The following is a 20,382-nucleotide window of genomic DNA, read 5'->3' as shown; positions in this document are numbered from 1 at the left end:
ACCTCCCCTCGGAGCCACCCCGAGGCAGGCTGCCGCCCTCCCCCCAGGCCGCAGGCCCACGTGCGGGTCAGGTCCCCAGGAAACGGAGGTGTGTGTGCGGGAGGCCTTGGGGGGTCTCCGAGCAGCGCCCATGCGAGCTGTGGGGCAGGACCGGGCAGAGGAAGGCGCGAGCTGGGCGGCAGGGACAGCAGCCGGAGCTCTGGGGTGGCAGTCGCCCCTCCGGGCATCTGAGTTGGGGCGGGGGTCTGGCTCAGCCACTGGGAAGCTTGGGGAAGGGTCGTGACCTTCGAGAGGCAGCCCCTTGGGCGGAGGGCAATCCCTGGGGAGGGGCCTGGCTGTGACCGTCAGCGGCACCGCCCCGTGGCTCGTCCGTCCGTTCACCCCGCGGGGGCCGATGCCAGGGGCTGGCCCGTGTCACCCCAGACCCCTGCACGGCGACAGGACGGGGAGAGGGAGGGGTCGCAGCCCTGGTCCGGCGGTGAGGCCACGCGGAAGCAGGCGGCCGCTCCCCTGCGGACGGGGTGGGAGGAGCGCAGAGGCCGGGCAGTGGCCACGGACCATCGATTGAGGGGGTGCTGATCTGCTCCGGGGACGCCGAGTGGGGACACTGCTCCGCGGGGACACTGCTCGGTGGCGTGGGCCGGTCCACACGCCCCCCACTGCCCGTCCCCCACTGCCCGTCCCCCACTGCCCGCCCCGCGCCTCCCGGGCGCCTGTATTCTCCAAGCTTCGGAGCTCAGGGGCCCGGGGGAGGGCGGGGAACAGACGGGCCCCTCTCTCCTCCCCTCCAGGTGTGGAACCAGAACGGCAGGAGCCCCTCCATCACCTTCGAGTACACGCTGCAGCACGCCCCCCGCCTGCGGCCCGTCTACTACAGCTTCCCCACCGCCGAGAGCGCCGAGAGCCAGGAGCTGGGCGGCCCGCGGCTGCTGGGCTTCCTGCAGCACAACGGCTCGCTCTACGGCCAGGCCTCCTCCGAGCGCCTGGGCCCGGACAGCCGGCTGTCCCGCCCGACGGGCGCGGGCATGGATCTGGGGCTGAGCCCGACCAACGAGGTGTGCGAGCAGGCCAGCGGCGGCGGGGCCTGCGAGGGGCCCTTCCAGGGCAAGGGCTCCCGAGGTAACCAGAAGGGGGGCACGGCAGGGGCTTCCCGGGGAGCGGGGCCGGGGGGAAGGGCCTCCAGTCCCCTCAGACCGCAGAGGCGCCTGACGAGAGACGCGCGCTGGGCGGGCACAGGGCTAGGCCTTCGCACACGCCCGTCCTCTGACGTTCGTTCTTTGAGGCGGGTGTGCTTGTCCCCACTTGACAGATGGGGAGACTGAGGCTGAGAGAGGGAGGACTTGCTCACATCACACAGAGCACCATGGTGGAGTGGGAGTCCAGCCCAGGGCAGTCTGACCCCATCGCCCCTGCTCTTGCGTATCTGGTGGAGACAGGCGGACAGACAGACAGACCCCTCACCAAGTGTGGCAGATCTGGAAGGGGATAGCGGGCAGCTGAGGGGCAGGGTGACTCCTGATCTGAGGGCTTGGGAACAGGCAAGGGTTGGCCGGCTGAGGGCAGGGGAGAGGGGTGGGGACGAGGATGAGGGTGGAGACGTGGTGGTGACCCGGGGTCAGGGTCCCCAAGACCCACACTGGCAGTTCCGATGGCCACAGCTCAGCAGGGCTGTTCCGAGGGAGGAGGGCGGACCAGACTTGGGGAGAATCCCCTCGCTCACTTGGGGCGCGGGTCTCCAAGCCCTTCGGCATCTTCCCGCGGAAGGTCGTGTCAGAGTCCTGGGGCCGCCGTAATACGCGCTCACACACTGGTGGCCCAGGTCAACAGAGATGGGTTCTCTCCACTTCTAGAGGCCGGAAACCCCAAGCCAAGTTGTCGGGGTTCCAGGGGAGGGTCCTTCCTGCCCTCTTCCCACCCCCCACCCCCTTTCTGAGGGTGCCAGGCGTCCTTGGCTTTCGGCCGCATCCCTCCAGGCTCTGCCTGCGTCACCAGACAGCTTCTCCTCCAAGACGGCCTCTGTGCCCTCCTCTTCCTGCGAGGACGGCCGTCATGGATGGAGGCCCCACCCTACCTCCGGGATGATCTCCTCGAGACCCCTAACCAGGGTGACAGAGATCCTATCCTATATAATGACAGGCCAATATGCAAATTCTTCTCTGGACCAGGAGTTCAAGCAGGGGGTGGGGCTGGCCCGCCAACCGCCCGCGGCCCCTCCCCCCAACCAGCCCGGCCCAATTGGGCTGGCGGGACCCCGCCCGTGCACGAATTCGTGCACCAGGCCTCTAGTTTCCAAATAAGCTCACCTCCTGAGGTTCTGAGTGGACATGAATCTGGGGGGACCCCCTTCAACCCACTGCAGACTCCCCACCGATCGCCTAGACCAGCTCCCCTCGGGATGTGTTCTCTCATGGGGCAGAGACCTGCCTCCGGGGGCTTCCAGGTTCAGCCCTAGGGGTCCCCCCCCCTCCCCCCCCCCCGCCATGTGAGGGGCTGCTTGACGTTGAGCCACCATCTCCTCTGCAGACGGCAACGCCACGAGCGTGGTGCCTCTCCCCACGGACAAGGATGACCAAGAGGCCGACGCCCGCCTTCCCCCCCAGGGGTTCTTCCCGGCCATCATCATCACCGGCCATGTCATGGAGGAAGACTCCGACTCCAAGGAGCTCGACTTCAACGAGACGGTGCACAGCATCTTCCTGCAGGGGGCCCCGGCCGAGAACCTCTACCTGGACTATGACGAGGGCGAGGGGCCCGGCGCTTACCTGCTCAACGGGTCCTACCTGGGGCTGAGCAGTGACCCAGTGACCAACAGCTCCTCGGAGGCCGCCTTCCCCAACGCCAGCGCCAGCCTCCCCGCCTCGGCCGCCGGGAACAGGACGCACAAGGCCAGGTAGGAGGGGGCCTCCGGGGCGGGGTCTGAGTAAGTGCGGCCTCGTGACGGGCTGCGGGGGTCTGGCCATGCTGCCCACACCCTCTCCCACCCCACGGATCTGAGCAGGAGGTCGGAGGCCTGGGTTTTAGTATAAAAAAGTTTTGCACCTTATTTTACACATTGCAATCAAAGAAGGAGGCGTACGTGGGTTACAGGTGAGGGAGGCGGGAGAAGGCGAGGCGGGGACGTCTCTGGGACCGGGTCACAAGTTAACCGAGCAGGCACGGGCGCACTCCTTTCACGTGGGTGGGTACTGGTTAGCAGTTCACAGGGTAACGCGGTGGTAACGCTGAGGGGACATGCGGTCTCCTCGCTGGTGCGCTGGGTGCTTTGGGGGGTCTGGAGAAAAGGAAATGACTCTGACATTCCAAAGGTACCTTTATGTTGTTTTTCCTAAATGCAGAAAAGGACAGCGGACAAAAGACGGACCTTTGTTAGGGAGAAATCATTACTTTGACATCCAAAGGGATGTTATCAGGCATGTGATCGTAGATGCAAAAAATTAACCAAAAGGACAGCGCAGGTTGAGGTAAAGACTGACCTTTGTTAGGGAAAACAGGTCTTTGGTTTGCAGGTTGAGGTAAAGACTGACCTTTGTTAGGGAAAACAGGTCTTTGGTTTGCAGGGAATGTTAGCAGGTGCGTCTTGTCGATGCGGAAAGGGCCGGCTCCGTGGGGCCACGTGGACCTTTGTCGGGGAAAAGACCAGCCTGGGGCGGGGCTGCCCGCCAGGAACTGCTCCTGGTGAGAGAACTTTCCTTTCCGACCATCCTGTGTGGTTCCTCTGGGTCTCTGCATTTGTGGGGCCCGCCTGCCGCCCCCTCCCCCAGAGCTGGCCAGGCTTAGTATGTGGGGCGGGGAGAGGGACCCCGCCAGGGCTGACGTCTGGAGACCTGAGTCCCCGGCTCCACTCTGCCTGCCCCGGGACTCGGACTCGCCTGGGACCCTCCTGGGCCTCAGTTTCCCCATCCCTAAGGAGGACTTGTCAGAGGAGGCCCAGGGCCCAGCACGCCCAGGCCAGGTGGGCCAGGCCTCTGGGCCCTCAGCCACGTTTAGATTCTCTCCTGCCCCATCCCAACCGACTCTTGCCCCACCCCAGCCCCTCGCGGGCACCGGGGCGTCCCAGGAATCAATACAATGGATGGTCAACCCTCGGAGCGGCCCGGGCGGCGGGGAGGGCGGGGAGGTGGACGGCCCCCCGCTGGCTCCATCAAAGGGTGCCCCGGGCAGAGGCCAAAGATGGTCTTTTAAGACAAAGGGCCGAGGCCGAGGCGGAAGCCACAGGCTGACGCGGCCTGAAATAGCCCGTCTGGGCGAGTTGTCCAAACACAGGAAGTCGCGTCTGCTCGCCGGAGAGGGCGAAATCAAAGGGGCGGCCCAGAAAGGAAAGGTTATTTTCATCTTCTCAGCACGGCCCCAACAATCAAGGGGGGCCGCCGCCAGACCGAGACGCTGGGAGCGAGTGTCCGAGACAGTGGGGGGCGGAGAGGGGGGGGGGAGCAGAGCAGGCGGCGCTTCTGGGTCATTTATAAACCAGCACCGCTCCGAGCCGGACCTGCGGGGTGGGAGGAGCTTAACCGGGGTGGGAGGAGCCTGACCTGCGGGGTGGGAGGAGCCTGACCTGCCCGGGGTGGGAGGAGCCTGACCTGCGGGGTGGGAGGAGCCTGACCTGTCAGGAGTGGGAGGAGCCTGACCGGGGTGGGAGGAGCCTGACCTGCGGGGTGGGAGGAGCCTGACCGGGGTGGGAGGAGCCTGACCTGTCAGGAGTGGGAGGAGCCTGACCTGCCCGGGGTGGGAGGAGCCTAATCAGGGTGGGAGGAGCCTGACCTGTCAGGAGTGGGAGGAGCCTGTCCGGAGTGGGAGGAGCCTGACCGGGGTGGGAGGAGCCTGACCTGTTCGGGGGTGGGACGGAGGCCGGGACACAGCTTCCCTGGCCAGGCGCAGTCACCAGCCAGCCCAGCCCTTGGACTCCCAGGGCTGCGGGGCGCCGGCTCCCTTCCCGCAGAGGCAGCGGGTGAAGGGCTGGGGTTCAGCGATTTCCTGGGTGTTTTTCTCCTGGCGCCCAGAGCGGCTGCGTGTGACGGCGCGCTGGTGCGAAGAGCGATGCGTGGTGCCCGCGTGAGAAAGGCCCACACCCGTAGGGATCTGTTTGAGTTGATTTCCACCGAACTGCGGTTTCAAGGGACCGAGAACATGCTCCGGAGAATGGCGGTCTTGCCCCTTCGTTTATGCATCAGAACCCAAGGGCAAGCCCGGGGGGTGACAGGAAATCCTTGGCGATGGACTGGGGAGGCCCTGGGACGGGGTGAGAAGCGAAAGGATAGACACGTGCTTCTTTTCCACAGCGGGGGGCAGGGCAGTGAGCCTCCAGGAGGAGCAGTAACAATGTGAGGGGTCTCTGCTCCCGTGCAGGGAGAGGGCTGGAGAGGGAAATGACTTCGCTATTGCAAAGGCGTGTGGGCAGGTGTGCGACTGCAGATGCAAAAGTAGACCACAGACGGCGGAGGTCAAGGTTGACCTTGGTCAGGGACATCCCAGCCCAGGGCACAACCCCCCGCCTGGAATGCTGTTGTTCCGAAGTTCCCATTTCCAACCGTCCGTCCCGTGTGGTTCCTCTTGGTCTGTGAGTCTGTGGGACCCTCCGTGCAGCCCCCCCCCCAAGCCGGTCAGGTTAGCGTGTGGCCTTTGTGCGCCCACAGTGGCAGCCCCCCGAGAAATACCCTTTGTGCTTGACATCCGAGGGTTATTTTAAACTGGCCACCCTCCGCGGTGCAGTGAGTCACCCGCCTGCCGGCTGGGGAGCGTGTAATTAGATGAAGATGGCCCGTCTCCCGTCCAGGGGGGCGGGGGGTGGGGGAGGATCCGGTGGGACCTCCTCATGGCCTTGGTTCTTCGGGAGACGCAGAGCTGCTGAGAGGAGGGTGGGGGGCCGACAGCACAGTTCAGCGTCTTCCAATCAAGTGTGAGGGGCGACCTCCCTGTCCTCCCCCGAGAGGCCTTGCTCCCCGCGGGGGAGGCTACAGGCCCTTTGGACTCAGGTGACAGGGACTGGTGAGTGGGAGGAGCGCATGTTCACGTTTTCTCTCGTTTTTTTCTTTTTCAATTGCAGTTGCCATTCAGTATTATTTTGTATTGGTCTCAGGTGTACAGCATAGCAGTTAGACAATCATGGCGTTTAGTGTCCCCCCATATTTCCAGCACCCACCTGGCGTAGTTATTACAATACTATCGATATATTTCCTGAGTTTCTTCTCGTTTTTAAAAAATGTGTTTTTATTGGTTTCAGAGAGGAAGGGAGAGGAGAGAGAGAGAGAAACATCCAGGATGAGAGAGAATCATGGATCAGCTGCCTCCTGCACGCCCCACACTGGGGATCGAGCCCGAAACCCAGGCCTGTGCCCCTGAGCGGGAATCACATCGTGACCTCCTGGTTCACAGGTCGACGCTCAACCACTGAGCCACGCCGGCCGGGCTCCTGTCATTTTTAAGGAGGATGGTGGGGGGACTTTCCCTTCCCTGGGGGGCCCTGGTGTGAAGCCACCGGATGAGGGGGCCCTGCGGCCTCTGAGCAGCTGTGCAACCAGCCACTGCTCGCCGCTCACTGCCTGCGACCTCCCACCGCCTTCCCCTCGCCCCCTACCCCCCTCCGTTTCTGCAGCCTCATCAGTTCATTCATTACTTCCTGGTCGAGGGTAGGTTCTCCCTGGTCCTCAGAGCTGGAAGCCTTTCAGGGGCATGTCCTGCGTCCTGGGCCTGACAGCAGGGCCCAGGACGGGCCTGAGGCTGCGCCCCGATTTCCCCTGTGACAGTCAGCTCCTCCTCGCAGCCCCCCAGCACCTCAGGGAGGCGGATGGCCCGCTGCAGTGTCCCCAGAGGGAGGTCAAGGCAGGGCAATGTGGGCCCACTGGAGCCGAGCCACCGTGTCCGAGCCCTGGGAGCTGCCGCCTCGCCATGGCCACCTCCCTGCTCCCCTCCGAGTCCCCGAGGAGCCCACATCGGATGTGGAGGCTGGGCCCAGCACACCCACTGGTTCGGAGAAGCCGGCAGCCCTAACAATAGTTGGCTCTGGACGCCCGAGTTGCGGCCAAGAATCCCGGCTGGTCGCTGGCTGGTCGCTGGCGGGGAAGCGCGTGCCTTTCTCCTCGCGGAGCAGCCGGCAGACCTGGGCAGCGGCGTCTGGGGGGGGCCGCCACGCCCCCGTCTGCCGAGTTTTCTATTTTGATAATTGGAGGCGAATGGCTGGTGGCCCCATTCAATCGGAATCCTGGCTGGGGAGGCGCAGGGCAGAGCCTGGCTCAGTCCCAGCACAGAGGTGCCTCTGACACCCCTTCCCGGGGAGGTGAGGGGGAGCTATGAGGCTGGTTTGGCCCACCTTCTCCCCCCCCCCCCCCAGGAGCCTTGGCGAGCTCAGGGCAGGACGCTTGGACTAAGTCCCACCCACGCCGCCCGTGGTGCCCCCTCCCGTCTCCCTGGCCTAGACAGTGGGCGCTCTCACCCTCACGGCTGGGGCACTGCCTGGGGCTCAGGACAGGGTGCTGTCCCCTAAAACACAGCCCCCCCATGGGGAGGACACCCCCCCCCAATGAGAGCTCGAGCCTGTCGGTGAGCGCCCAGGCTTCTCACCCCGTCTCTGCTCGGCCTTGTTCCCAGGACCAGGCCCAAGGCCCGCAAGCAAGGCGTGAGCCCCGCGGACATGTACCGGTGGAAGCTCTCATCGCACGAGCCCTGCAGCGCCACCTGCACCACAGGTACCCGGCTGACCTGGGCGGGCGTCTCACGTGGCAGGGGTGGGGGGTGCTGCTGACGGCGGACCACGGTGAGCGGTTGTGGGCCTCCTGGGCATGATGCATGCCCCCCAATGCTCCTCCTCGTGGTCATTTGTGGAGCAGATGTCCTTTTGGTTCAAAGGAAGAAATCTGGGTGGCGAGGAGCTCACAGCACCCCGAGGAGGGGGAGACAGACCCACGTGGTCCAGGACCCAGGACCTGGTTCAGTGCCAGGACCTCATCCGGGCAGGAGGTGGGAGGGGGACTGAGACCCTTGGTGGCACCTGACAAGCAGGCATGTGTAAGTGTTGAGCCGGGACTTGAACCCACATCTGTCTGCCCACTGGCTGGCCGCCCCCCCACTGAGGCACTGGCCGCAGCCACCAGGGGCCGGGCTCCACCTGCTGCCAGCCCTGCCCCCTCCCCCGGGGGGTGCTGCGAGGGCAGAGCCAGCAGATGTGGCAGGGAGACCCGCGTGCCCCCTTACCTACACCTGGGGCTGCGGAGTTGGGTTTGGAGAACAGCTGGGTCCTGCCCCGGGCCCTGCCCTCAGCCGGATGCCCCTGCAGTCTGGCCGGTGAGGAGGACGAGGCCAGCCACGGGCCGGACCTGGGCAGCCGTGGTCCAGGTGTGGCCCCTCCTCCTGCGGCCTTGGTTGGCATCTCGGGGCATGGGCCCGGGGGAAGAGCTGGCGAGGTGGCTTGCGGGGTTCGGAGGGGACACGGGTCCTTATGCTCGGCTCTTGGCTGGAACCCGGGGCCTGCCTCCTGAGCAGGGCGTGGGGCACGCCGTTTGTCCCCTGCCACCAGGAGGGTGCAAGCAGGCTCTTTTTTTTTTCTAATATATGTTATTGATTTTTTAGAGAGAGGAAGGGAGAGGGATAGACATTGATGAGAGAGAAACATCGATCAGCTGCCTCCTGCACACCTCCTACTGGGGATGTGCCCACAACCAAGGTACATGCCCTTGACTGGAATCAGTCCGCAGGCCGACGCTCTATCCACTGAGCCAAACCAGTTAGGGCATCAGCAGGCTTTTTTTGTTTGTTTGTTTTTTTAATCCTCACCCAAGGATATTTTTCCATTGATTTTTAGAGAGAGTGGGAGAGAGAGGGAAAGACAGAGAAATATCGATGTGAGAGAAACGCATCGATTGGTTGCCTTCTGCATGAGCCCTGACCAGGGTCCAGGCCTGGGAGGAGTCTGCAAACTTGACCGGTAGGTGCCCTTCGGTCCGCAGGCCGAAGCTGTATCCACTGAGCCACCCCGGCCAGGGCACGAGCCAGGCTTTGTGGGGTCAGTGAGCGCTTGAGATGCCCTGTCTGGTTGAGCCCTGGCAAATGCTTAACCTCTGGGAGCCCGCGCTTCTACCTGCAGAGCGGGCCGAGCACCGAGCCAAGGTGGCCGTGGGGACGGGTGTGACACGGGGGTGGGCCCGCCCACACGCTCTGGGCTTTGCATCTGGTCCCCAGGACCGAGGCCGGCTCCTCTCAAAGCCTCGTCTCTCGGCAGCGAGGCCAGGCCAGGTGCTGGGGGTGACGACCCTCCTGTGCACGGGCTGTCTGACTGTGCAGCGTTATGGACACAGCAGGGCCTTGCTGCCCGGGCCTCACTGTCCGGCCCTCGCTGTCTGGCCCTCACTGTCCGGCCCTCGCTGTCCGGCCCTCGCTGTCCGGGGCCTCGCTGTCCGGGGGCCTCGCTGTCCGGGGCCTCGCTGTCCGGGGGCCTCGCTGTCCGGCCCTCGCTGTCCGGCCCTCGCTGTCCGGGCCTCGCTGTCCAGGGCCTCGCTGTCTGGGAGCCTCGCTGTCTGGGGGCCTCGCTGTCCGGGGGCCTCGCTGTCCGGTCCTCGCTGCCCGGGGGCCTCGCTGTCCGGCCCTCGCTGGGAACTCACAGAAGGCCCCTTGGGCAGCGAGGCGCATCTCCTGCCCCCGGCCCAGCCACACAGGCGCTCCCTCCTTTCCCTTAGGGACGCGCTCTGCTCTCTGCGGGGGTGGAAATGCGGGCGAGCTCTTACTCTGAGTCTCAACTATTTCAAAAGGTTCCTCAGTCCCTCGCATCCCCAGGGCCCAGGGGTGACGGGAGGGGAGCCAGGGACCCCTAGCTCCATCCCCTCTGTTTCGTGGTCCCCGATTTCAAGGCAGGGGTCCCTGTCTAGGAAGGTTTGAGAGGCACTGTGCTCAAGACTGCGGCATGAAGAGGGGGCCCCCAAAATTGTACTCTGACTCTCCCGGCTTCTTGGGGATGTCCCCATTTTGGGGACGAGCAAGCTGAGGCCTGGAAAGTCTGAGGGTATTCACGTCACCCCACCAGGGGAGACTGAGCTGGGACTCGAATTCCAGTCTCTCTTGTTGGGGGCCTGCCGGGTCCCCACGGGACGAGCAGTGAATGAACTATCGGGCACTGGGCGAGGGTCTGCGGCTCCCCCGGCTGGGACTTCCCTGGGCCCCGGAGCTGATGTCTGAGCCCTGGCGCAGTCCCAGCGGCCCTGGCCAGGGAGCCTCCCCCCCGGCCCCCCGCCACCCCCACAGAGAGGCCTGCAGGCTGAGCAGCCCAGGCTGGCAGAGCGGCCAGTGACTGCAGCTGGCTGGTCCTCCCAGAAAAGAGAAGACTCCCCGAGTGGGCTGTTGGCCAGGCTGTTTCATTCGGTCCAGGCTGGGGCTCGGAGGCAGGAGTGCTGGCCTTCAGCTCCGCAGGGAAGGGAGGGGGAGGGGGCCGGGCTCTCAGGTATGGGCACATTGGTCTCCTCCTGGGGGCCTGGCCACCCAGAGGGAGGGTTCCACTTCTCCATCATTCAGGAAGGCGTCTCTCTCTCTCTCTCACACACACACACACACACACACAGAGTAACAACGACAATAGCAAACCTACCCCCACCCAGGCCGTCACCAATGCTGACTGCCACCCTGAGTCATCCTGGCTCCTTGGCAGGGACCCACCACTGCTTGTGAGCGTGGCCGGTGGCCCAGCGGGTGCCAGGCATTGGTGCTGGGGAGGAGGACAGAGCAGCAGAGGGCGGAGGCGGGGCAAGGAATTAGCAATCTGAGGCGGGAGATGGTCCTTCACGGGCCGTCCTCTGGGATTCGCGGGGCCCAGAAAGGGGCACACACACAGCACCGGAGACAGAAGGTTCCGGAGGGAGTGTGATGGGGACTGGAACACGCCACAGGAGGGCAGGAGTCTGAGAGCTAATAGAATATCCAGGGAGGCTGGAAAGGGCTGGAATGGTTAGATTTCTGTTCCATATTCACCCACCAATCCACCCATTCAGCAACCTATCCATCCATCCACCCATCCATCCACCAACCTATCCATCCATCCACCCACCCATCCATCCACCAACCTATCCATCCATCCACCCACCCATCCATCCATCCACCCACCCACCAACCTATCCATCCATCCACCCATCCATCCATCCACCAACCTATCCATCCATCCACCAACCTATCCATCCACCCATCCATCCATCCATCCACCCACCCACCAACCTATCCATCCATCCACCCACCCATCCATCCACCCACCAACCTATCCATCCATCTACCCACCCATCCATCCACCCACCAACCTATCCATCCATCTACCCACCCATCCATCCACCAACCTATCCATCCATCCACCCACCCATCCATCCACCAACCTATCTATCCATCCACCCACCCATCCATCCACCCACCAACCTATCTATCCATCCACCCACCTATCCATCCACCCACCAACCTATCCATCCATCCACCAACCTATCCATCCATCCATCCATCCACCCACCCACCCATCCATCCACCAACCTATCCATCCATCCACCCACCCATCCATCCACCAACCTATCCATCCATCTACCCACCCATCCATCCACCAACCTATCCATCCATCCATCCATCTATCCATCCATCCATCCATCCACCCACCCACCAACCTATCCATCCATCCATCCATCCATCCATCCATCCATCCATCCATCCACCAACCTATCCATCCATCCATCCATCCATCCATCCATCCATCCACCCACCCATCCACCCATCCACCCACCTACCCACCAACCTACTCACCCATTCACCCACCCACTCACCCATAGATGGGTAGTTGTTGCATGAATGGAAATCAGTGACACCCGCTGCCTGTGCCTTTATAGAGGCCAATTTGAGTTTATTCAAAGCCCAGGGTTTGTGACACATGAACTGGGTGCCCAGCCTGGGCTGGATGGGTGGGGGAGGGGGTACAGAGAGAAGCGGTCAGACCTGGGACACAGGCAGAGAGAGTTGGGGTCCACAAAGCTGTCTCCCCGGAGCTCTCCTGTCGTGGTCTGTAAGCTGGTTGCTGTCCCTGTCGATGTAAACCAGGCGGCTGGGCTCTGAGCAGCCAGGTGGTCTCCAGGGCACTCCCCTGTGGCTCACAGGCCTTTCCCCTTCCTGAACCCAGGGGTCATGTCCACCTACGCCACCTGCGTGCGCTACGACGGCATCCAGGTGGAGGACAGCTACTGCGACGCCCTGACCCGCCCAGAGCCGGTGCAGGAGTTCTGTGCTGGGAGGGAGTGCCAGCCCAGGTACCGCCCAGGCCCCCAGGGTGTGTGTGGGGTGGGGGCCGGCCTCTGCCCCAAGGAGCCGGGGCGTCTGCATCCTGCTCCCTCCCGGGGCTCTGTGGGCGGGCCGGCGGGGAGGGGCCGCACCCACCTGCCCGCCAGGGTCCCTCTGCGTCCGCAGTGTCCTGTCACTGTGCTTTGCACACAGTAGGTGCTCAGTCAGCGCCTTTCTCGGCAGACAGAGACTTTTCTGAACATGGCTCTGCACCCAGGGTGACACCTCTGCCCAGAGTTTAATGAGCCTCAGGGATTACACCTCCGATTCCCTGTGCTGTGGGGGGAGGCCCCGTCCTCTAGCCCCTGCCTCCTGTCCTGCCTGCTTGATGGTCAGAGATTGAAGCCCAGCCGTGCCCTCCTCCCAGCCACGCTCATGGCGGGAGCTGGAGCAGCGGCCCAGCTGAGCCCAGGTACCAGCCCGCTGGCACCGTCAGCGTGGGACCAGCGGCTGGCCTTGTCCCCGACTCTGCCACACGCCCTTCTCTCCTGGCCTGCTGCCCGCCCGGGGCTCTGCTCCACGCACATGGCCCCGCCCCACGCACACACGCAGCCACGCCCGCTCCCCTGCACATAGCCCCGCCCCACTCACGCATGTAGCCCCGCCCGCTCCACTGCACATGGCCCCGCCCCACTCACAATGTAGCCCCGCCCCCTCCCACGTACGCAGCCCCGCCCGCTCCCCTGCACATGGCCCCGCCCCACGCACACACATAGCCCCGCCCGCTCCCCTGCACATAGCCCCGCCTGCTCCCATGCACATAGCCCCGCCCCACTCACGCATGTAGCCCCGCCCGCTCCCATGCACATAGCCCCGCCCCACTCACGCATGTAGCCCCGCCTGCTCCCATGCACATAGCCCGGCCCCCCCACACATAGCTCCGCCGCTCCCCTGCACATAGCCCCGCCCCACTCACGCATGTAGCCCCGCCCCCTCCCACGCACGCAGCCCCGCCCGCTCCCAGGCACATAGCGTGGAAGGCCCGGTGGGTGAGAGCAGGTAGAGGCAGCCCCCAGGCAGGCCAAGCGCCCACTCCAGGTGCCCACCCGCACCCCACTTAGGAGTTCCCACAGCTTGGGGTCCCCCGGCAGCAGCTCCGCCGTGGGGCCTCGCCTGTGTCCTGTCTGGCTTGGCCCTTGCGGTATCGGACCGCAGGGAGCGAGCAGGGGGCCATTTTCTCGGGGTGTGGGGTTGGACGGCGGGGGGTGGAGTGGGGGGCGGAAGGCGGGGTCACCGAGGACCGCCCCTCCGAGCAGGTGGGAGACCAGCAGCTGGAGCGAGTGCTCGCGCACCTGCGGCGAGGGCTACCAGTTCCGCATCGTGCGCTGCTGGAAGATGCTGTCGCCCGGCTTCGACAGCTCCGTGTACAGCGACCTGTGCGAGGCGGCCGACGCCGTGCGGCCCGAGGAGCGCAAGGTCTGCCGCAACAAGGACTGCGGGCCGCAGTGGGAGATGTCCGACTGGTCCGAGGTGCGCGCAGGGGCGGGTGCGTGGGAGGGGAGGGCTGTGTGCGTGGGAGGGCGTGTGCGTGGGAGGGGAGGGCGTGTGCGAGGGAGGGGAGGGCGGGTGCGTGGGAGGGGAGGGCTGTGTGCGGGGCCGGCGGGAGCCAGGCGGGTGCCGCAGACGGTCCTGACCCGCTCCCGCTCCGGCTCCTCAGTGCCCGGCCAAGTGCGGAGAGCGCGGCGTGGTGACCAGGGACATCCGCTGCTCCGAGGACGAGAAGCTGTGCGACCCCAACACCCGGCCGAAGCGGGAGAAGGACTGCACGGGGCCCCCCTGTGACCGCCAGTGGACCGTCTCTGACTGGGGGCCGGTGAAGCCCGGGCCCGGGGAGGGGCGCTTGGAGGGCTGGCTGGGGTCCAGGCGCTTCGCCGGGCTGTGCCTCAGGCCCCCCCTTTTCGGGAGTGGGGATGCGGCCTTTCTGGAAGAACTGGCCTTGCTCCTCGTCATTAAGAATCAAGACCCTGATCCCCAAACAGGGGCCCCGTGGCCGTCCCCTTTTATAACCCGCTGTCTGTCTCCCCGAATGTCCGTCTTTGTCCCTCTTGGCGGGAGAAAGACGCTCAGATGCCCCCGGGTGCCCGCTGGGTGCCGGGCACACAGATGACCCCTTCGGCTCTACTGTGTGCTTTCCATCCAGCCTGCAGCATGTCTGTAATTAGAACAGAAAACGTTACGGTATTGAGAACGTGGTTACCATGGCAACAGCACCCGATGCTGGGGGGGGGGGCGGGGGGCGTCCGCTCTCTGGGGGATGACGTCGGGGGCGCAGGGAGCGGGCTGGGCCCTAACGCCGTGTCCCCCTGCAGTGCAGCGGCAGCTGCGGCCCCGGCCGCATGATCAGACACGTGTACTGCAAGACCAGCGACGGGCGGGTGGTGCCCGAGTCGCAGTGCCAGATGGAGACCAAGCCGCTGGCCATCCACCCCTGCGGGGACAAGAACTGCCCCGCCCACTGGCTGGCCCAGGACTGGGAGCGGGTGAGTGTGCTGCGCCCGCCCGGGGGCACGTGGCTGAGAGCCCGTGAGGGCCAAGTGGTCAAAATGAGGGCTTCGTTGTAAAGTGTAAGCACAGTTCACTAGAAGTTAATCTGAAGTAGAAAAAGGCAAAAAGGCAGGAGAACTCCTTAAACCTTCCCCATCTCAGTAGGCAACTGCTCAGGGATGTGTGCGGATCCCCCCCACACACACACTCCCCCCCCCAATCCTCCCCCCACGGCCCCCACATTCCTCACGCAGGGAGACCTGGGAGGGCGGTGCCGCTTGCTTCTGGCCCACGGGTCCTTGTTCTCAGGACCAACGTCAGCCGGTCACAACCTGCGGTTCCAGACCGATGGCTCTCCACCAGCTGTCTCAGGCGACCCCAGGCGCCCGGCCATCTTGGGCCGAATGGTCATTAACCATTTCGTTTCAAAACAGCTGGTTTTCTGCTAAATTGCTTTTGATCAAACCCGTTTGGGGCCAAATGGTTATCGACCAGAGTTGTCAGCCGTTATGCCACCCGCCTCAGCGTTTCACCCGGTGGCTACTGACTAAGCCGTTACCACCGGAGCCGCGTGGGCCGTGTCCTGGCCTCTGACCCCCGGCCTCTGACCCCGTCTGTTCCCCGGCCTCAGTGCAACACCACCTGCGGCCGAGGCGTGAAGAAGAGGCTGGTCCTGTGCATGGAGCTGGCCAACGGGAAGCCGCAGACGCGCAGCGGCCCTGAGTGCGGGCTGGCCACGAAGCCGCCCGAGGAGAGCATGTGCTTCGAGAGGCCCTGCTTCAAGTGGTACACCAGCCCGTGGTCTGAGGTGAGCGCCTGCCCGCTCGCCCCTCTGAGGCCGCCCGGGGCCAGGCCCGAGGTCTGACCCTGTCTCGGCACCTCCTCTCCTGCCCCAAGGGCCCCTCATGTCCCCCTTGTCAGCCTCCATCGTGGCTTCTATCCCCGGAAAGCTTCTCAACTCTGCCACCTCTTCCAGGAAGCCTTCTCGGATCTCGCCTCTGGGATCCCTGCCCCGCTGGCCCCGGGGCCTTTCTTAGTCTGGCTCACTCCTGGCCTTGCGTGGCAGCCTTTTAGTCATGCATTTCACAACACTGTGCCTGACACTTGTCACGGAGCAGTCAGAGGCAGGTGGCCCCTTAGGGCTTGCGGGGCTGCGACAGATAGCGCCCGGCCGCGGGAACCAGAGTCTGGGCAGGATGCGGGTCCGGGGTGCAGCGGCATGGCGGCACTGGGCAGAGGGGAGCCGGGAGGAACGGCAGCAGCTCTCCTGATCCTGGGGGCGGCGTCCGACGGGGGACTAGGAGGGGCTAGTGGCTATGGAGATCAGGGCATGTCAGGGTGCGAGGGGCCCCCTGAAACGGCTGGGTTCAGCTAGGAGGTGAGGGTGGGAAGGGCAGCAGGTGCGGCTGGGCTAGGGCTTGGGGTCCCCAGAAGCCATGCTGAACCTGCACCTTGAAAAGGACATCGGGCCTCAGCTGTGGGCGGGGTGGGGCAGCTGTGGGCGGGGGGCAGCTGTGGGCGGGGGGGCAGCTGTGGGCGGGGGCAGCTGTGGGCGGGGGGGCAGCTGTGGGCGGGGGGGCAGCTGTGGGCGGGGGGCAGCTGTGGGCGGGGGCAGCTGTGGGCGGGGGGGCAGCTGTGGGCGGGGGGCAGCTGTGGGCGGGGGGCAGCTGTGGGCGGGGGGCAGCTGTGGGCCGGGCAGGACCCGCTCGGTGCAGGTGCTGTGCTGGGTGCCAACCCCGAAGGGAGGAGAGCCATGAACTGGGGGTGAGGGGGGAGCCCAAAAGACAGCCCGGGAGCGCTGGGGGAGGGGCTCCCCTGTATTGCCCCATGGCAGTGAGTGGGGGAGGGGTGCCTGGCACGGACAGTGGGTGTGGGAGGCTCGGAGAGAGCTTGTTCCTCCAGCTGCTTCACCCTCCCCGGGGACAGAGGAGTCGGGGCCAGGGCAAACCAGAGGCTCCTCGGGGCGTCCACCCAAGGCTGGCTGTCCTCCGCGCTCGGGCATGGCGGGCGGCGCTCCCCGCTAAGCCCCATCCTGCTCCGTAGGGGCTGGAGGATGGGCCCAGGGCCGGGGCCCGGGTCCCAGACGGGCCTGGGTGATGCGGGGTCAGCCCTGTGGGGGGGCGAGGGGAGCCGCCCTGTGGGCTGTCGGCAGGAGGATGTGGGGCTAACCGGGGTCAGCAGCTGTCCCTGGTGTTTGGGTCGCTCAGCGGGGTTTTCCGAGGGCAACATCTGGACAGTGAGCGGCGGAGGGGGCTTTGGGGGGGCTGTGCAGCTGGCCCACGGCAGACACAGCTCTTCCTGGAGAGGAAAGCGGTGCCCTGGGTCCCGGCCCCGCGTCCGGGGCATCGAAGGCCCCGGGAAAGCCTGGGGGGGTGGAGAGCGGAGGCTCACCCCCTCCTGTGCGGATGGGAAACTGAGGCAGCGCCGGGTGGGGCTGAGGACCAGTCTCCTGGCCGCCAGCCAGTGCCCCCCCCTGCCCTCGTCACCCGAGCTGTGTGTGCCCCGCGTGAGCTGAGCCGGCAGCCTGTGGCGACGGTGGGCCCCCGCCCTCTCCCCCCCCCCCCCAGTGCACCAAGACCTGCGGGGCGGGCGTGCGGATGCGTGACGTGAAGTGCTACCAGGGGACCGACATTGTCCGAGGCTGCGACCCGCTGGTGAAGCCTGTGGGCAGACTGGCCTGTGACCTGCAGCCCTGCCCCACGGAGCCCCCAGGTGAGGGGGGGGCATGGCTTCCCGAGGAGGCATGGTAAGAGCCAGGGCCTGGGGATGTCGCCCAGGGCACCAGGTAGGGCGTGGAGGTTCCCCCGGGGATGGCTGAGCCTGGCGGGAGGGGCGGGCAGGCGGGGCGGCAGGTGAGGCCTGACTGGTGTTCAGGGTCCCGGGAGCCACCGCGACCTGCTCCTTGGGAAGAGGCTGGGCTCGGCGGCGGGGAGGGGGGGGGGGGGCGGGCAGCAGTGGCGGGGCGGGGCCTCAGGGCTGGGCACGCCGGAGGCAGGGGCAAGGGGCTGAACGTGTCTCTGGCTCGGGCACCGGGAAGGTGGACGAGCTGGGCTTCGAGGGGGCGCTGTGGGCCTCCCAGGGGTACTTTGGGGGTGAGGTCAGTGACTCCTCCAAACCCTGGCCCCTGGACATCACCCTTCCCCCTGCGCAGGTCAAACTGCTCGTGGGGACCCGTGTCGGTCCTGGGACCGGGGGGGGGGGGGGTGGGGGCCAGCATTGGGTGGCAGATAAATGAGCCCGGTGCCCGCCGTGGGCTGGGAGGCCCGGTGCCCCTGAACCTGGGACGGGCACAGATGGGCCACTGTCCACAGGAGCTCCGTCACCCAGGGCGCCCTGTGCGCACCCCGTCCCCTCAGCTGAGGGCAGGAGGGGCGGGCGGAGTGGCGGTCCCATCCTGATGCCCGCGCCCCCCACGCCCCCCTTCCCCAGACGACAGCTGCCAGGACCAGCCCGGCACCAACTGCGCCCTGGCCATCAAGGTGAACCTGTGCGGCCACTGGTACTACAGCAAGGCGTGCTGCCGCTCCTGCCGGCCCCCCCACTCCTAGGCGCCGCCGAGACCCAGCGCCCGCCTGGGGCCCCACGGACACTCCCTGCGGGCGCCCGGGCCGTGAAGATGTGAAACTGAGCCTCCGCTCCCCGGGAAGGGGAGCCCGCACCCGGGCCTCCCAGACAGCGCCCCGCGTGGGCCGTCATTCTTAGGGCCTGAGCACCCCGCCCAGCACCCGGCCGCCCAGGACCTGGGGCCCAGAGCCCAGAGGTGGAGGGGACCGGCCCTCCTGCCCCCCAGCCTGCTCAGCCCTGGGAAGGTCCTGCCTGCCCCCAGGGCGGCGGCGAGGGCGGGGCAGGCAGGAGGAGGGCGGCCTGGGGTCCGGGCCGACCCCGGTGACTCCTTCCGGAGGAGCTTCGTCGCCCATCCTCGCACCCGCGGCCTCCCCAAGCCAAGCCCGCGCTCGGGGGCCACCGCACTTTAGCCCGGGAAGAGGCACCCTCCCAGCACGCCTGTCTGTCCTCCGCCGGCACCTGCACGTTAATAAAGTGTCTATTTATGGCGGCCCCGGGTTCGCGGTGGCTCTGAGTCAGGCCGGGCTGCGCAGCGCACCCGTGAGGAGGGTTTGCTGAGGCCTCGGGCTGGGGACAGGGCTGGGCTGCCGGGCGCAGCGGCTCCCCGAGGAGTGACAGGTGACAGGGTGGGGGGCCTGCAGGCAGGAGTGTCGGGGGCACCAGGACTCGATGCTGGAGTCAGAAGTGAGTCCAATTCTTGAGGCTGTTGATGGTGGGGACCTGGGGCTGGGAGACCTGGGGTGCCCGGAGGCTCCGAGTAAAACATGAGGGGCCTGGGAGGACCAGGGGCGCTAGGAGGACGTGGCGGTGCTGGTGCTGGTGCGAGCCCCATAATCGGAGCCTCGGAGAAAAGTGCCCGCCTCGGGGGGCGCCGGGTGGGGCAGAGGGATGAGGCAGGCGGGGGGGCCACACCGAGCGCTTGGGAAATGCCCACCAGGATGGTGTCTGGACCTCACAGGAGGGCTACTTAATCTGGACTTGGGGTGAAGGGACACAGGTGGGCTCCCCGGAGGAGGTGACGTGTAGCTGGTCCAACAGCAGGAGGGGCTCTCCCGGAGGAGAGGGTGGGGAAGCGAGGAGGAGGAAGCCGCTGGCAAAGGCCTCGAGGGAGAGACGGGGTGTCGGGGCACTGAAGGCGAGGTGGGTACTGCAGCCAGGGCGGTCACCGTGCCCCCGCCGCGGGACAGCCGCGTCTCCTCTGGGGACGGGTGGCAGGATGGCAAGTGGCTGCTTCCCCGGGATGTGGGGCCAGAGCAGGGGCCGCGCAGGGTTGAGGGCGGCGTGATGGAGTGACCTGAAGGCCCGTGGGTGGGCTTGCTCAAGGTCACCGGCTTGTTTCCAGTGGAGGCGAGTCACGTGACCCAGTGTCCTGTCACTGACCCTGCCCTTCCGCCCCCTCCCCCCCCACCTCCCCCCCCCCACCTCCTCCTCCTGAGTCCTCCTTCCGGCCAGCACTTGCTGTGCGCCTGCTGTATGCCAGGCTGCGCCCAGGGCTTCACCAGCGCCCCCCTTTCCTCGTCCTGAAGGCTAGCGCAGTCTGTGTAGCCGCCGCCCTTCCGTGCCAATGCTCAGACGAGGCCCAGGTGACCCCGCTGTCCCTCGCGACCCCTCTCCCGGAGCTCAGAGTCTAGGTCAGTGGTCCCAGTCTTTCAAGATGGACACAGCCACCCGGGGAAACCCCAAACCCACATGGCTTGCTGCAGCCGCCCCTCTGGGCAGAGCCCTGACCCCCGGCCTGGCACCCCGCTGTACCCAGCTCCCCCCAAAGTTCCCGAGAGGGCGGGCTGGCCTGTCCCCGGCGCACTGCAGGCGGCGTGCTGTGCTGAAGTCGGGTTTATTGGCTTTCCGCTCTGCCCGGGAGGGGTGCTCCCGCGGACCCCACAGCGGGGCTGGGGGCGCACACGGGTGGTGCTTCTCATTCCAAACCTCCGAGGCCACAGGGCAGACAGCAGCGAAGGACGGAGGAAAGGGGACAGACAGCCACAGGAAGCGCCCCTCCCGGCCCCCGCCCCCTCCCCCGCCCCCTCCCCCGCCCCCGCCCCAACGCATCGGAAACAA

The 20,382-nt window shown here is 66.1% G+C and overlaps 1 protein-coding gene across 1 annotated transcript in view; it reads left to right on the top strand.

The window, feature by feature from the left end:
* Window positions 1-18,814, top strand: part of ADAMTSL2 (ADAMTS like 2) — a 28,865-nt gene extending 10,051 nt beyond the window's left edge. Inside the window, 10 exon segments of the mRNA XM_079790014.1 lie at window positions 792-1,119; window positions 2,524-2,890; window positions 7,582-7,679; window positions 12,119-12,245; window positions 13,533-13,746; window positions 13,934-14,089; window positions 14,586-14,756; window positions 15,392-15,568; window positions 17,328-17,472; window positions 18,190-18,814. Coding sequence (XP_079646140.1) covers window positions 792-1,119; window positions 2,524-2,890; window positions 7,582-7,679; window positions 12,119-12,245; window positions 13,533-13,746; window positions 13,934-14,089; window positions 14,586-14,756; window positions 15,392-15,568; window positions 17,328-17,472; window positions 18,190-18,308 — 1,902 coding nt within the window. The 3' untranslated portion in view covers window positions 18,309-18,814.
* Window positions 18,815-20,382: the final 1,568 nt, after the last annotated feature.

The sequence above is a fragment of the Cnephaeus nilssonii genome, assembly GCF_951640355.1.
Source record: "Cnephaeus nilssonii genome assembly, chromosome: 14".
In the NCBI taxonomy this organism is placed as follows: Eukaryota; Metazoa; Chordata; class Mammalia; order Chiroptera; family Vespertilionidae; genus Cnephaeus; species Cnephaeus nilssonii.
Note: the sequence above shows the minus strand (reverse complement) of the source record. Positions and strands in the feature narration are given on the sequence as shown.